Source organism: Anabrus simplex, chromosome 2, assembly GCF_040414725.1.
Source record: "Anabrus simplex isolate iqAnaSimp1 chromosome 2, ASM4041472v1, whole genome shotgun sequence".
NCBI lineage: Eukaryota > Metazoa > Arthropoda > Insecta > Orthoptera > Tettigoniidae > Anabrus > Anabrus simplex.
This window is the reverse complement of record NC_090266.1, coordinates 656,169,163-656,186,725: the sequence shown is the minus strand read 5'-3', so window position 1 is coordinate 656,186,725 and position 17,563 is coordinate 656,169,163. Positions and strand designations below refer to the sequence as shown.

Here is a 17,563-nt window from a genome sequence, read left to right as displayed (position 1 = left end):
ATAAGCTGAACGATCTTACCACCAGAGGTCATGAACATGCTGCTACCCATGGTCTGTATATAGGCTCACAGAGGCTATTCTTATGTAGTGGTATGCTGTTTCTGGTTGTGTCAATCTCGTCGACTACTCAACATACCTCTACGATGCACCTGAAGAGCATTTGCCCAGTTAAAAGTTTGAAAAAGGGTGCATTATGAAAATGCGCATGGCTGGATGGTTGAATCATTGAATCACCCATCAACTAGGCTGTTTCAGTATCACCAGATTGTTAGGGCATGTTTGGAATAGTGGATAAATGAGAGTACAGCAGCTGGGCTCGGGACACCCTCGACTGACCAATGGGAGAGAGGATCGTCTGATCGTCCGACAAACACAAGCAAATCCAACCGTTATTGTGTCCACCATCTAGGCACATGAAGCACTTTCATTATAGGCTCCTATGTCTGCCCAAACCATCTATGGGCACTTGACTGAGTGAAATTCAGTCTTATGTAGCCCACACCCATCCACTGTCGTCTCCATTTACAGTGGTGTCATGAATGACAAACCTGAACGGCTATGAACGAATCCAGGTTCTCCTTATGCACTGATGATGGCTGTGTTCGTGTTTTGTGGCCTCGCTGTGAGTGCCTCAATTCCGCTTTTGGTGTGACACGACACATTGCCCCCACTGCTGGTGCACTGGTCTGAAGGGCCATTGCTTATGACAGTCAGTCAACCCAAGTAGTGATATGAGGGATATTAACAGCACAGTGATATCTACTGTTCATCCTGCAGCCACATATGTTACACTTTATGGCTGGGATTTCAGAAAAATTTTAGAGTAGGATAATGTCCCACGACACACAACAAGGAATGCCTCCGCAACATTCATTCACATTCATGGTCTGCCAGATCACCAAATTCATTACCCTTAGAATGTCTGGGACAAACTTGGGTGCCAATCTCAGCAGCCTAGGTGTTCACACACACTCTAGGGGACTAGTTGCAGTAAATATGGACAGATATGCTGCAGAAAATCTTACGAATCCTGTATGCCTCCTCCATGCATGCTCATATCACATCTTGTTTTCAAGCTACAGGTTAACCTACAGAGCACTAGAGCCTCTCTTCAAGTATACAGTTTTCTGTAATTTTCTGCAATAAATTATAATTTTGATCTGTATTTTAACTACTTCCTTACATCAACATTACAATCATCCATATCAAGTTTCATGCAATTCTGAATGCTCCTTAGTCAATTATTATTTTAATAATGAGTGTATTGTTATGTTTATTTGTGATATTTTATAATAAGTAGACTATAAAATTGGCACAAGCCACAAAGGACAAAACTCTATAAAAGATAAGTTTGGAAAATATACAAATGTACTAAATATGAATCTGAAATTGCTTACTTCAATTATTCAAACTCTTATCAGCAAAGCAAAGCCACCTCTGTACAGGCCATTAAGGTCCTTGGAAGAATGGGAGGTAAAAGACTCCACTACCCCCAACCTTGGCACTAAGTGGGACAGAGTGGTTAGCTCTATGCTCAAACACCTTTGCCTCCAAGAATCAACCTGGTACTAATTTCTGGTATGAGCTGAGTAAGCCTCAGGGCCAACTTGTTTCTAAATATTTAGACTTCCTGGCAAGGAACTGAACCCACATCCTTGTGGGTGAACCGAGTACATATTTACCATCTTGGCTAGCTAATCTCTTAAACTCTTGTCAGATCAGTAGCAATAAAATTTAGTAATTACCCCACATAACTTAGTAGCTGGCCGCACAGTCTAGGGATAGTGAGCCTGCCTCTTACCTGAAGTATCCAGGTTCAATTTTCCGGCCAAGTTAGAGATTTTTACCATGATCTGAGGGCTCTTTCGAGGTCCGCTCAGCGTACGATTGATGTGTTATCTGACAGTGAGGCAACTGTCCCAGTCTAGAAAGCTAGAAAGCCAAGAACAACAACTGAGAGGATTTGTTGCTCTGACCATACGTCGCCTCCTAATCTGCAGATCTTCAGGCTGGGTAGGGGTTGCTTGGTAAGCTAAGGTCCATCAGGGCTCTAGCACCATGGAATTTTGAGTTTTCTTTTTCTTGTTTGGAATTTTAAAGGTTGTGTTGTTAGTTAAATTCAAACTCCTTAATTAGTCATTCATATCTCAGCACTTTTTTATCCCCATTTCGTTATTCACAGATAAGATTCTACCAAATACTGGAGAGCTCTAGTTCATAAAGAGAGCTTAAAGTTAAAAAGGAAACAGCCACATCAGTTGTATTTGCAGTAACCAGAGTTTTAAGGTTTCAGACGTGTGAGAAACATATTTTTAATGCATCTTGCTGATACATACTGGCCACATTTGGTTAAAACTTCCTGAAATTGATCTCAGGGCCTCATACTGGCTCTTAGACTGGTGGTTGAGTAATACTGATGTAGATAAATTTGAGTGTGCTACAACATATTTCATCCAGGAAATAGGTTTGTAAGAACATCTAACTCTTAAGGAAATGCTGTTAAATAGATACTTAAAAGCTAGTTAAGGTACTTTGTTATTGCATCTTTTTTTTTTTTTTTGCAAACAGAATTTACTTAGCTTCCATATAAACCTGAGTGAAAATTGTCTTCAGTTTCTTTACTCATATAACCTGCTTTATAAAATATTTCATCCTAGGTGGCAAAACTTTACAAGGACCCATCAATTGGAAACCCAATATCTATTGCGGTTGTCACACTGGTGGATGGCGATTTTCAGTTTGTTTCCCACGACACTAGTCCATATGGCCGGAAGCATGATGGAACATCAGCTACAGCTTTAATGAGAAGCTTCTGTTCTTGGCAGAGGAAACACAACCCTTATGATGATTCACATCCCAAACATCATGACACTGCACTCTTGCTGACAAGGTAAGAATTCTGAAAGTCCGATGTAAAGAAATAAATTTTATGAGTGCTTTATATTTCATTTGCTGTTTTGAAAATAAACCTACTGAGATCATAATCATCATCATTTAGAACAATTTGATAGGAAAATTAGTGGCATGAATACTGACTTGTAGAATAGTTATTTACAACATTAGCTGTTCTGAATGGTCATCTCACAATTTTAGTCACTGTACTGTAATCATAATCATGATTAATTACCGCTATCCACATGCAAAAGTCGGAAGAGTATGCATGGGTACATTAAGGCAGAAACAGATTACAGAAAGGACATTCCAGGAATCATAAATGAACAAGGGGAATGTATATGTGAGGATTTACAGAAGGCAGGCATATTTAGTCAGAAGTATGTTGGCCATAAGGTTTGAGGAAGTGACGAATACTAGCAAACTACAGAAATTTAGCTAGGAAAATAAATATATTTACAAAAAGATACAAAAGTTGAAAGCTAGAAAAGCAGCTGGGAAGGTATGATTTCTGGGAATATACTAAAGGCATTGATGGGATATTGACCAACATTATTCATTTTTCTTCCAAACATTTTTAAATTGTCATGTAAGAATTCACAACAATTTCACATATTTTTATAATACTCACATTTCTGTATGTAACATTTTGACTAAAGCAATCAGGATCTTTTAAGCATGAGAGTACGGCTGATGATGCCCATATAATGGGCGAAACATGTCCCATCAAATTCGTATAACAAGATGTAAATCTTAATTTTAAGAACCCAACTGTATTGAATAGGTTGATCCTAATAAACTTATGTAACATTTTAAAAACTAATGTACAGTTCAATACGGACCAATCATGAAATTTATAACATGCAAGTTGTATGTTCCGAGCTGTCAGCGGAGAGTTGGCTTGAATGATATTAGTAGATGAATAAGTTTGAGTGGTGCCTTTAAAAGTAGGAAAAATAACAATATGAAGATAAAGTTGTGATTCAAGAGGACAAATTGTGGCAAATATTCATTTATAGGAAGGGGAGTGAACGTAACTTGTGTGATATTTGTCTACACCAAAATAAAATCACATTGAGAACGATAAATATCAACAGAAATAAAATAGCATATCATGAATAGAAGTATATACATCAGAGGAAGGAAATAATGTTATCAGTAGGTTTTTGCTTGCATTATTGTCATGAAATCTATGTGTAGTACACAATTTCTAAATACCATTTGTTAAACAGTGCTTGCATGTCATATTTTTTTCAATCCTGTGGTTGGTAAATGTATAGATGCTACTTGTTCATGCATTAAATTCAACACTGATTGTCTGTGCATAAGTGGTTTAACGTTTAACATTTAAGGTTTCTGGGGCAAAGATTTGGAGGGTACTCTACAATGTTAGTAACATGAGGCAACACTATGTGGCGCATGCAAAGTGACTCTCCTTTGTTTAATACTTAGATTTCCACTAGTAGCACTGAGGTAAGTAGAGGTGAGTAGAATAGCAATGCTGCCAACTGTTAGTTGTTGGTTTGATTTGGCTATACTTTCTCTTTTCCTTGCTGTGCGGACAGTATGCACCATGGCGATAGAAAGGAGCCTCTCCAAGGGAATGTGGCCCCGAAGGGGCCACTGTCTTCATGACGGAGATTGTCCTGGATGTGCAAAAATACGTTAAAGCTAATAAATGACCTTTATTTCTCGCTGTAAGCTTTGAGATTAAAGGAGGAATTGAGAAAGTGTAAGGTTATTGTCCAACGCCATGACACTTTCAAACTTCGAGGGCCTCTTTAGTTTTTTTTCTTTTGCCGTGGTTGGTAACGTTGGCCAATGCCCATGATCTTTGGCAGGAACAATGGATAATGGCACCTGGACCACTATTTTAGGTTATAAAAGTAAATATATTTCTAGGGGCAGGCGGGTTTGTCCCTGGCAAGCGTATTGAACACATCTCACTTCCACAATCATTTTTAGGTGAGAATAGCAGCATTTAAAGTAACAAATTATGTCATAATCCTTGCGGAGTAGCCTATGAATTTCCACTGTTTCTGGAATGGGAAAGGGCTAGGATTGGAAAGATAATAGCTGTTGTCTTAATTAAAGTCTAGTTCCAGCATATGCACGGTGTGAAAATGGTAAATCATGGAAAACCATCTTCAGGGCTGCCATTGTTGTTGCTAGAGTCCACCATCTTCCGAATGCAAGCTTACAGCTACATGACCTTTCCACCTCAGTTGGTATTTTCACAGAATCAATAATCAGAATGTGTACCTGTAAGAATTACATACCCTACTGAGAAGGAATGATAAAATTATTGAACTGAATCAGTAGTCTGGCTCCTTAGTTGAATGGTCAGCATAATGGCCTTTGGTTCATAGGGCCCTGGGTACAATTCTCAGTTGTGCTGGGGATTTTAGCCACATCTGGTTAATTTCTCCTGGTCAAGGGCTGCATGTTCTTGTTCACTTAGTACACATATTTATTGATATATAATACATCACTGGGGACACTAGAATTTCTTGAATGAAATTGTGCTGAATTCTTGAGTAAAACAGAGAAAAACTTCTTGAGTAGCAAGGGAACATTCTTGGGTAGGTAATTAAAATTAAAAGACAAATTCTTCAATAATGTGGATCTTGTTGTTGTTTGAGTCATCAGTCCATAGACTGGTTTGATGCAGCTCTCCATGCCAACCTATCCTGTGCTAACCTTTTCATTTCTACGTAACTGCTACATCCTGCATCTGCTCTAATCTACTTGTCACATTCATACCTCGGTCTAACCCTACCATTCTTACCGCCTACACTCCCCTCAAAGACCAACTGCACAAGTCCTGGGTGTCTAGATGTGTCCTAACATTCTATCTCTTCTTCTGGTCAAATTTAGCCAAATTGATCTCCTCTCCCCATTTCGATTTCCCTTCATTCGTGATTTGATCTATCCATCTCACCTTTAGCATTCTTCTGTAACACCACATTTCAAAAGCCTCTATTCTCTTTCTTTTTGAGCTAGTTATCGTCCATGTTTCACTTCCATACAATGCCACGCTCCAGTGAAAAATCTCCAAAAACATCTTTCTAATCCCTATATTAATGTTCGAAGTGAGCAAATTTCTTTTCTTAAGAAAGGTCTTCCTTGCTTGTGCTAGTCTGCATTTTATGTCCTCCTTACTCCTTCCATCGTTGGTTATTTTACTACCCAAGTAACAATATTCATCTACTTCCCTGAAGACTTCATTTCCTAATCTAATATTACCTGCATCACCTGACTTCGTATGACAGCACTCCATTACTTTTGTTTTGGACTTACTTATTTTCATCTTATACTCCTTACCCAAGACTCTGTCCATACCATTCAGCAATTTGTCCAGATCTTCTGCAGTCTCAGATAAAATAACAATATCATCAGCAATCCTCAGGATTTTTATTTCCTCTCCTTGGATTGTGATTTCCTTCCCAATTTCCTCTTTGATTTCCTTTACTGCCTGTTCTACATAAACATTGAAAAGGAGAGGGGACAAACTGCAACCTTGCTTCACTCCTTTCCGGATTGCTGCTTCTTTTTCAAAGCCCTCGATTCTTATCACTTATTTTTATACAGATTGTAGATAATTCTTCTCTCTCGGTATCTGATCCCAATCACCTTCAGAATCTCAAATAGCTGTGGTTGTTATGGATATAAAAATGCAGGCAGTATTTTCAAATATTTATATCTTAACTGCAAAATTATCACTACAAAAGACAGAAATTGCAAACATAAAGGCAAAAATGATATTTACAAACTTAACCTCCCTGCTACCTTCATGCTTTACATTCATAATTGTAGGATGGCAGCAATTCCAAATTTGTAATTACTGTATAAAATTAGTTCTGAAATTGGTCAACACACAAGAATTGATTGAAAAGAATCTTTCACAATTTACATTTGATACTGGAACCCACAGTGCCCTTAATGCACCATCGACAAAGGGTTGATGATCCTCACGCACTGCCTGAAGAGCATCTTCCACCAACATTTCAGTGTTCTTCTTCAGAATATCCTGAAGATCCCTATGTGCGAGCACTCCTTTATCAATGGGAATACCCTGCAGTGATGGTGTTTTGCTGAATAGGGCCCTCAAATTATCTCCTGCTGCAGACTGTGACAACACATTCTGCCTGTAGAAGAGCTGAGACACTGGCTCCAAAAATGTACGGGCCTTGTCCCCCAGCATCAGGTTGTCCAACTTTGTACGCATATGGCCTGCAGTCTTCTTTATTTCCTCCATCGCTCTGCCACTGAGATCACCTTTCAGGGCATCCAGCAACCCCTTGTAAACGCTTCCTCAAATTTTGAAGTTTGGGATACACTTCTTCAGCAATTGGTTTGGAATTTGTCTCCAGTCTAAGCATGGATTTAATGAAAAAAATGTTGCACAAAAAGCACTTGTAACTCCAATTTCATTATATTCTGCACATGCGAAGATGAGTGGTGAATGTTTCTTTTCCATCATTGGATTGGAAGAACTCGAAAAGAATGGCCCACTTATCTGCCAGCCGTTCAACTGCTTCCAGCCAGGAATTCCACCTTGTGGTAACAAGAATTGGAAACATCCCAGCCCCCAATTCTTTCTCCTACAGGAACTGTCTTTCTGGCATGAAGAAATGTTTGCTTAACGGAAACAACTAATTTGTTCAGGGATGACAGACATTCTTTCATCACAACACCAACCAGATTGACCTTATATGCCCAGCATTGAATGTGAAGAGAGTCATCTGGCAAGAGGAGTGACAACCGAGCCAAACACGAGGCCATGTATTTGGTCGAGTCAGTTTAAGGCTACAACTTCTTCAAAGTTCACTTTCTGTCCTGCAGTACCTCTGTAATTCTTCCAGCATATGTCCATCCATTCACTGCCACCACATACTGGTCCTGTGATCTGGAAGTCTTCCCATCTTGTCAGTTGTTTCATGGCACATGACAGCAACTCGTTTGTTCTGTACAGGTATAACAACCTTTTCCTTCCTCGAGTTTGCCAAGAGAGGCAAATATTCTGTATGAAGAACATTACTTCCTGGAAGGTCTCCATCACCTAGTACGTTCTTCTTCAACCATTCCTTGAAAGCTGGATGATCTATCTTTTCCAAGGGAATGTTAGTTGATATCATCCTCTCTACGGTTGAAGAGACAAAATACAATTTGGCAGCCTAATAAAGTCAGAAGCAAACAATTAATCTGTGCAATTAAATTATGTACAATTTATACATCACAACCAACCATCACAGATACACGCAATAGTGAATACATTCCTCCACAGAGGGGATTGGCAGCAGGAATGGCTTTCGTCCATAAAACGGGGGCCAAATCCACTTGTGCGACATAGTTCGCAGCTGCGGGAAAAGTGGAAGTGGAAGGAAAAGAAGAAGAAGATTGAATATTAAGGATTAATAACTATTGCTCACAGCTTAAGCGAGAAATTAATGTTACAAAATCCTTGCCAATATTGCCGAGCTATATCAAGATGCTTTGAAACAAATAAGATTAATTGTCATACCTTCCAGAATTACTACAGTCGTGCTGCTTTTCCTTCACTCATTTTTCATTAATTTCTAATAGAGTATGCAGTTTAAGAAAAGCTTCATAGAAAAAATATCTAAGGTGAATTTTCTCCATATGTCGCCGCTTTAAAGCAACTGTATTGTGCACTGCACATGCATCTTTCAAGCAAAGTTTTAACATGGAAGTGATTGATCTCTGTTGTATGCTACTTGGTCAGAATGCAACAAAACAAATACGCAATAAGATACCGATACTGCATTCATTATTTGTTGTCTGCTACGTGCATGTCTTTGCTGCTTCCACGTGGTGGTAGCTAGAAATGTGCTTTTTTACACAGTCAGAAGTTTCTCATAGTATTCTTTTATTGTAAAAGCTACAGAGCATTACTTCTCCAGACCTCTTCATTCCATCCTGCAAGAACTGTTTTATTCATTCATTTAAGCTCGCTTTCGGTGGGATGGTGAACTATTTCGATAAACTAGCGTGCATGCGTACTTATCCTTGCTGCTGATCAAATGGAATTGAACTGAAGGAGAACGTGCAAATGGTTGATGAGCACTTGAAAACAAGCCACCCCATGACGCAATGCTTCAAGTGAGAATCACAGAATTACCAAACCAACGACTATGTGTTACGCGCCCGTGCCTTGGTCGTTAGGATATGAACTTTATATTATAGGAATCACAGAATAAACAAAAACACATGCACATTCGGGTATTTCCATATATCTTCGTATCTTCACCGACAATGTTTCGCGCCTTTTCTTGAAAAGGTTTTAATAAAAGTTGGATAACGTTGTGATAAATTTCACAAGTAAATCTAAAAATTCATATACCGACCCGAAGTGTCAAAATTTCATGAATAGACAGTGTGTCAAATTACATTTAAATTTTTAACACATGTTCTATGTGCCTTTCTCCCATCATATTTAACACTTTTGAAAATTTTGTGAGGTTTGGAGTGTCCCTACACATCACACTACCAACCTCCACAGAAACACACAGTAATGTATATATCCCTCCACATGGGGTTGGCATCAGGAAAGACTTCTGGCAGGAAAAATGGACTCAATCTACACTGTGGTGAATCTAGATAACTGGGAAATTAAGGCCAGCAAGAGGAGGAAGAAGGAGAAGACTAAATTGACTAAATGATGCAAATAATTAATGGTGCTGTTCTCCATTTGTATATTTTGTGTTTTGTAAGTATTTTACACATTGCTTTTGTTCACTTAAGATAGCTGGGCTATCTCATTAAGTCAACTGACCAGTTTTGCTCCATTTATATCTATAAATATATTAGTGGAAAAGAAGCTATGTGTGTTACATCAGTACAGATATTTCAAATATTAATTCTATTTTCTTACTCTCTTATTTGTCAAGATAATATTGTGTTGTTATCTATACATGTGATTTGTTTCTTTTCTGTCATACTCTTTATCTATTGGCTAAAGTATCACAGTCTTCAGATATGTACAGCTCAGTAAGCTGGGTGGCATAAAGTAACAGGTGCTTCAGAGAAGTAGATTTTCTGTCCTAAATCCTGATGTATTGGCAACTGCTCTGCTTTATCTGTTAGCAGGATGAACGACTCTAAAGGTGGAAGCCTCAAGCAATGGAATGAAGAAAAAAGTAAATAAACAGTTCTGTTTCATTACTGTAGAGTACCATTTTATTTACCAAATATGTTCAAAATAACCATTCTTTTGACCCACACAAAGTACTATATGCTTCATAATGCTTTCTTGCACCCTTGATTGCATGAAAGGTGCATCACTTTCTCTTGCTACCCTAATCCTTCCCACAATGTCTTTATCCCTGTTGTCAGGTAATGAAGTGTAAATTATGCCATCCATTTATTCTACATTCCCCATACACTGATGGCATATTCATCCACTCATCATTACTATAACACCCCTGTTCCATTCAATAACAAACAATTAGTAATGCTCTACTGTGAGTTCATTTGTAATATTAACAGCTACCATTTCCCTCATGCGTAAAGTGCTTTAATCTCCATCAAGTGAGTCATAGAAAGACTTGTTTGTTTCTAATGTGAACCTGCCATACTCACCTTTAGTTAGAGTAGGTCATCTCACTGCAGAGGTGAAGCAGAGAGCTTGCCCACACTCAGGAGTTTGGACTGAAAGTCTACTTCTCCAAAGTAACTGTTTCTTTAGGCCACCTAAAATATGTATCTAAATCATACAGTACTGTCCCCTATCTAAATCATACAGTAAAGCCCCCTATAAGAGATACTGGTTCATGGAACATCAAAGAAAGAAAGAAAGAAAGAAAGAAAGAAAGAAAGAAATATGTTACTAACTTGCACTTATACTTAAATTGGCCTTCTGTTATTTCAGTTTAACTAAAATCTTTTATTTTTTATTCTAGAGAAAATATCTGTAGAAGTCCTTCTGAATATAAATGTGAAACATTGGGCTTGGCAGAACTTGGAACAATGTGTGATACAAATTCAAGCTGTGCAATTGTTCAAGATAATGGTCTCAGTGCAGCCTTTACTATTGCACATGAAATTGGCCATGTGTAAGTATACTTTTTAAATAATCAGGGTATTCTGATTCCTTCAAATAATCTGTTATAAAAATTGGTGTTCTGCAGTACAGGGAATGCTCTCTTCACCGGCAAGCTCAGGACTGCACCCTTGTTCAGAAAACAAAATGGCTGGTTAATTAATGATATTAAAATAAAGGGCTTATCCAACATTTTATAGTACTATGTTTTAATTTAAGATGTTTTAAATAATATTTTGAAATGTATTAGTCTGACAAATTATTGTAAGCCATGAGCAATACAAAACGCATCTTGTCTGCAAGTGGGGCATGTTGTGAGGCAGAATGTGCACTCGCGACCATAGGAAACTGCAAGCAACATTCTTCTCAGGGTCGGCGGGTTAAGAAGGCGTCCGCTGTAAGTGAAAGCATATAGATGTGAGCTTCAAGGCATGCTTACAATTGCGTCTCTGATGTAATTTTGACCAGATGTACTACCAAAAGGAGTCAAACAGATGATAGTGTATCCCTCACTTGCTTGATAGGAATGAGTTTGAGACTTTATGCTGCCCAGTCCAGGATTTAGATTCAACATTTCCTGAAAACACACTATTGTGCATCACACAATATGAAACTGTGTACAGCTGTGCTGGAGTAAGCATCTACTTCTGGAGGAGGGGATAAATAGCATGGCAAGTTCAGCAACCAACATTGTTTTGCAAGCACTAGCCCTGTTTGGGCCTTAGTACAAATGCTATCCTGCATTAAGATAGACTTTCTTCCAGATCTAGTTATCACAGACATCTGTTGGGAGTAACAAATTCTCTTCAGGTTCCATCCATTCCCTACCTCTGGTGTTTTGAATCTAAACATAGACTTATCTGTGATCAGAATAGCATTCCACTGTTAGTCATTGAAATGTTCTGCCTGCCAGAAGAATTTAAAGCAAGGCTCCAGTGCTTAGGGTTAAGTTATCTCCTGCGGCAGAAATTCTGGAAGTTCAGTTGGCGCCTTTCATCCATTTTATGGAAGTATGTACAAAACCCACATTGCTCCAGAAGGTTTATTAGCTGTTTGGTTCAGTTGGTTAGGAGCTTCAATCCACTGCCAGTGGTAGTAAGATTGAATCCTGGCACAATCAGCTGATATGTATGCTTAAATAGTGGAGACTCATGTTGCTAGATTAACTGTCACATGAACGAATTCCTTTCAGGTAAAATAAAATCTGGCATGCCTGCATTTCTCAATATACTTAGTTTTTCAAGGGATTGTAGATTTGGGGCGTAATAACTCAGCAATGTCCATGCTAGTTTCTTACCGAGGTGGCCATGGTTAGATTCCCAGTCAATCTGTATGGAATGTTTGAAATTAAAAGTCTCTTCCTGTGGTTCAGATTGAGAAATAAACTGTAGGTCTTGTAGCTTATGATCACGTGACCTAAAGTTGCACAAAAGTATATTTTTGATTTTGCTTTTGACTAACATTATGACTAGCAGCATGAGTATTTGAACAAGGAGCAATGGGATTCAATTATATTTACAGTTAAGTCTGGTTTCAGTATCTTTTTTTGCTAGGGGCTTTACGTCGCACCGACACAGATAGGTCTTATGGCGACGATGGGGTAGGAAAGGTCTAGGAGTTGGAAGGAAGCGGCCGTGGCCTTAATTAAGGTACAGCCCCAGCATTTGCCTGGTGTGAAAATGGGAAACCACGGAAAACCATCTTCAGGGCTGCCGATAGTGAGATTCGAACCTACTATCTCCCGGATGCAAGCTCACAGCCGCGCGCCTCTATGCACACGGCTAACTCGCCCGGTGGTTTCAGTATCTACAGCATAGTATCATCACTGTCACTATCTCAAGTTACAGTAACGTGACTGTCCTTTAAGATCTGTGGAGCCAGGACACAGTCATCTGCAGCCATTGTCCACCATCTGTGATCTAAACCATGCTCACTTTCTAACATAGCTCATTGCTCAGAGCACAGAACCAGTGCTTCATAACAGTAGCTAGGACTATTATGAGTTAACTCAAGAGCTCTGGTAGTAATCTTAGTTCATAATAACTTTCTATTGATATCCTTCACTACAACTTGAGATAGAAACGGAAATGTATAGGAGAAGTCCAAAGTTCTCAGGAAAGGTATAAAATGTAACTAAGCAATGGTTGGAAATTGCACATTTTCATAATATTTTGTATTTTCTTTTTTAGAGAATTTTGATTGATTTTGTCAGGCACATTTTCATGTACAGTAGAAGTCCGCTATAGCGAGTACGGCATATAACGAGAACTCCGTTATAGCGATGACTTTTTCTGACCCTTCAAAATTCCTATATTAAACTGTGTATCGTCCTTCGGTTACAGCGAGAACCCTATCACTGGCGCATCCGTTATTACGAGCGATTAAGCTCGCGCGAATTTTTCCGTTACCGATATTTAAGCACCTCAGCGATGATATTGCATGCGATCGATTACCTTCGGCATCGTTTCCTCGCTATGTGCACTAGCGATTTCTCTCGTCGACATTCGAAGGTGATGTCGGAGTCGATTCGTAATATCCGTCGACAACTGTTCCGTAAAGAAAACTCGAAATGAGAGAGAACATATTTTCGTAATAAATGCGTAAATAACGTATCCGATAACGGTTGTTAACTCGTTAAAAATTAAGGCTGACTAAACGACCGCTTAATTTTGAGGCTAAATACTGCAATTAAGTAAGAATTAGATACACCTCGAGATATGGCAGAGTGCTTAATTGATTTCAGAGGTTAGTTTATATTTTGTCGCGTCTGCTTAAATTACGGAAAGGCTATTATGAAAATTTATAGCGAAAGGTATAATTTCTCTACTGGCGCTTGAAGTGTGTTTTCATCATACGTATAGTACGGTTAAGTTACGATGCGTGACGCTGTTTGAATAAGAAAACTGAAACGTTTGCAACAAAATGCTATCGATCATCTTCGGTACGGTATCGTTTTCTCACTTCGTGCATTTGCGAGCTCTCTCGTTGACAATGAAAGGCGATGTTGGAGTTGATTAGTAATACCCATCGACTGCTGTTCTCTAAAGAAAATTTGAAATGAAAGAGGAAAACACGTTTTCGTACCGTAATAAATGCGTAAATACCGTGGCCGATAGCAGTTGTTAGCTCGTTAAAAATAAAGACTGAAGTAAACGATATCTTCATTTTAATGTTATATACGGTACGGAAATTAAGTAAGAATGTGATACACCTCAAGATATGGCAAAGTACCTACATCACTGATTTCAGAGTTTTTAACTTTAAATATTTCATATCTTCTCGCGTCTAGTTACGGCTATTTACATGTAAATTTTTCGCGAGGAGGTTATTTCTCTGCATGCGTTTCAAATATGTTTTCATGATAGGCTACATATATGTTAGGTTTTGAAGAAGAAAGCTGAGGTGTTTGCTACAGAAATCTCTGGAGTGATACCGTATTTCTCCGAATCCAAGACTTTTTTTTTTCTCAGAATCTCATGCGAAAACTCAAGGGTTGTTGCATTCGCGGCCTAACAGTAAGCTAATGGATACCACTGGCAACTACCGCGGTAACCACGCTGCTTCTTTTCACACGCGCACAGAACTCTTTGACAATAAACGACCGCCTCTTTGCTCTTTACCGGGTACCACACATCGCTAGCCGCGACAACCGGTTCCGTGCAGAGCCTGTGTGTTTCTCAAATCTGCAGAATGGCATCAAAGCATGCGACCCTTCGAATTCTTAGAAGAGCCATGGCTACTCAGTGGCAGAGTCATAACGCGTCTATTGTACTTGATGCTTAGTGAAATTAAGGTTTATAGACAGCAGGAATATTTTCGTGATTGTAAAGATACGTGGAAAAGGTTTTTCCGGCAAATTTTCAACGGGTCCTAGTCGATATCATGATGCCAATTTTAAGTTAATGTTTTTTAAACACTCGGAAATGTAGAATAATTGTGCAGCCGAAAGAAAATACGGCATAGGCCTAACTAAAGCCAATATTTGGCGTTAGCGTGAAGACAAAGAGCTAAAAAAAATGCGCACTGCACAAAAAATTCATTCAGTGGTCCGCAACAAGGACGCTTTAAAGAAGTCGAAGATGAAATTGTGAGGTATGTGCACGCAAAACGCAAGGGCGGAATGGCCACACCGTGGCGCAATAAACTCGTTCGTTGACTTTCAACGTTCGCGATTAGGTCTATACATCGCTAGCCGCTGAATTTGGCCGAACCCGACACGTGAGACGTGTGTGTAGCGGTAGCCGGTTATATCTGACGCTGCGCAAAAGTAACAGTTTTGTAGACAGCAAGAATAATTTCCTGATGGATCGTTGTATTGTAGAGACGCATGGAATAGGTACTGTCGGAAAATGCTCTCTTTGGTATTATGATGCCAATGTTAAGTTAATGGTCCTTAAACCTGCGGAAATAAAGAATAATTGTGCAGCCGCAAAAAAAAAAAAAGAATACGGCGTGACGAAAGTCAATGTTCGGCGTCTAAAAATGCGTAGGCCTACTGTACAACAAGGCATTCATATGATTTTACAAACTTCGTTTTGAGCCTGATTTAAATTTTTTAAAGGAAAAAGTGGGGTTCATCTTGGATTCGGAGAAATACGGTACTATATATTTTTTTCAGAATGAAATTAAACATACACTTTCACGTAGTATCGCATTGCGAAAAATTACAAACAAGTAAGCCATAGTGTGGATATCATCTGCGAAAACGCAAGTTTTGAACAAACTGATTGCCGTTTCACACCGATTTTAAAGTGCGTGAAGAGTTTTCCAACTTTTATACAAAAATCGCATATAATGACAATCCGTTATAGCGAGTAAATTTTTCGCTGTTATGAATTCTCTCTGTAACGGACTTCTACTGTATATAGATAGGGTTCATAGAATTTTTGAATGATATGGGACATTCCTCATTTTTAACATACACCCCTTAAAGAATCGTAGAAAGACCAAATATCACACCACCACCTTGAGATCTCAAGATTTTTATTATATGTTTGTTTAGAATTTGCTTTACATCACATTGACATACATAAGTCTTATGGCGACGATGGGATAGGAAAGGACGAGGAGCAGGAAGGAAGCAGCCATGACCTTAATTAAGGTGGTGTGAAAATGGGAAACCACAGAAACCATCTTCATGGCTGCCGACAATGGGAATGCAAGCTGGCAGCTACGTGCCCCAAACCACATAGCCAATTGCTCGTTTGTTTTATTGTACTAGAAACCAAATCAGTCAAAATGTGGATCGTTAGACATTTTTATAAATAATCACACATCCCTCCATATATGTGTCCATGAAATAGGACCAAATCCTTATGTGTGAAACAGTTCGCACCCACGACCCCACAGATGTGGGAATAGTGGTAGTAGAAGAAGTAGGAACTTAAAATTATTAAATATTATTATTGATTATCAATAAAAATTATTAAAAATTATTAAAATTATCACCCAGAAGAACATGGGAAGACTTGTTTTAGCTTTTGGTTGTTTTTTCATGTTTAATGTACTGTTGTACAGCAAACTTCCTTTCTGCAATCATTTTAACACTGCAAATTTACAAAATAAAACATGCCCATCTGTTGTAAACATGTCTTTTCCAAATCTGTTTACTAGCTGAATTGAAAATACACTGTGGTGCTTTCACTTTTGACATATTTTTCTTGCACAGAACTACTTGGGAGGATAATTCTGTACTGAAGCAGAAAGTTGTTGTTTCCAATCCCTTCTCGTTTCCATTTGTTCTTGGCCCTGAGGTACGCGGAGGTGAATGGCTGGCTGTAGGGGTAGGTGTGAAGACTGATGCATTCCTTGCACTTGAGACATATTAGGAAATATTTTCTCCCAATTATCAGAGTTCTGTTTTATTTTCCTGCCCATATCTTGGAAGCACAAGATGCACAGGTATAAAGCCTTTCCTTACCCTTTCTTACAAGGGAACTGTCCATATTGTCATATCAAATTCGACAATGAAATTTGGTAGAGAAGATGTAGGGTCCATAAGAAAGCAATGTACAAAAATTCAGCTGCCATTTTGATCTGTAAGGTCCTGAAATCAATACGGAAGTGTCTAATAGATTGCACACGTTAGCGTATAGCTCAATGTGGACAGCCCTGGTGACCAGCTGAAGAAACTGGGTTACCTTAAGCTTTCTGCGCTAGCCAGTTGACACACGTTCCTTTGAAAGAGCAGTCATGAATCCGGCTAGTGTTCTAGAGTATGCTTTACATTATTTCCTTGAAAAAAAGTTTCTTTTTCCTGTGATATAACTTCGGAAGAAAGGGAGATGGGTCGACATGTGATCGAACTAATTGAAAATCATCCCATGGGTGCCAGCATCATCTCAGAGTCATGACTGGAGAGAAATAGTGACAGTGAAAGTGATAGTGGAAGCAGCGACACCTCATCTGCATTATCTGAAACAGAAGGTAGCACACCATTGCCAGGAACAAAATGTGTTACGGATCCGATTTTGAGCCCCGAGTCTGATTCCCATCAATCCAGTAAAGAGACACCGCAGTCACCTAGCAAATCTACTAGTTCAAGCTGTGCTTCCAGTCCACAGAAGAAAGTGAAACAAACTGTAGACCTTGTGTACCGTGTAAATTTAT

At 38.9% G+C, this 17,563-nt stretch overlaps 1 protein-coding gene across 3 annotated transcripts in view; it reads left to right on the top strand.

The window, feature by feature from the left end:
* LOC136864326 (A disintegrin and metalloproteinase with thrombospondin motifs 4) overlaps positions 1 to 17,563 on the top strand; it is a 644,921-nt gene that overhangs the window by 402,294 nt on the left and 225,064 nt on the right. For all 3 annotated transcript variants that reach the window (XM_067141158.2, XM_067141157.2, XM_067141159.2), the window contains exons 8-9: positions 2,658 to 2,890; positions 10,815 to 10,967. In XM_067141158.2, the coding sequence (XP_066997259.2) occupies positions 2,658 to 2,890; positions 10,815 to 10,967 (386 nt within the window). The remainder of the gene's footprint in view (positions 1 to 2,657; positions 2,891 to 10,814; positions 10,968 to 17,563) is intronic.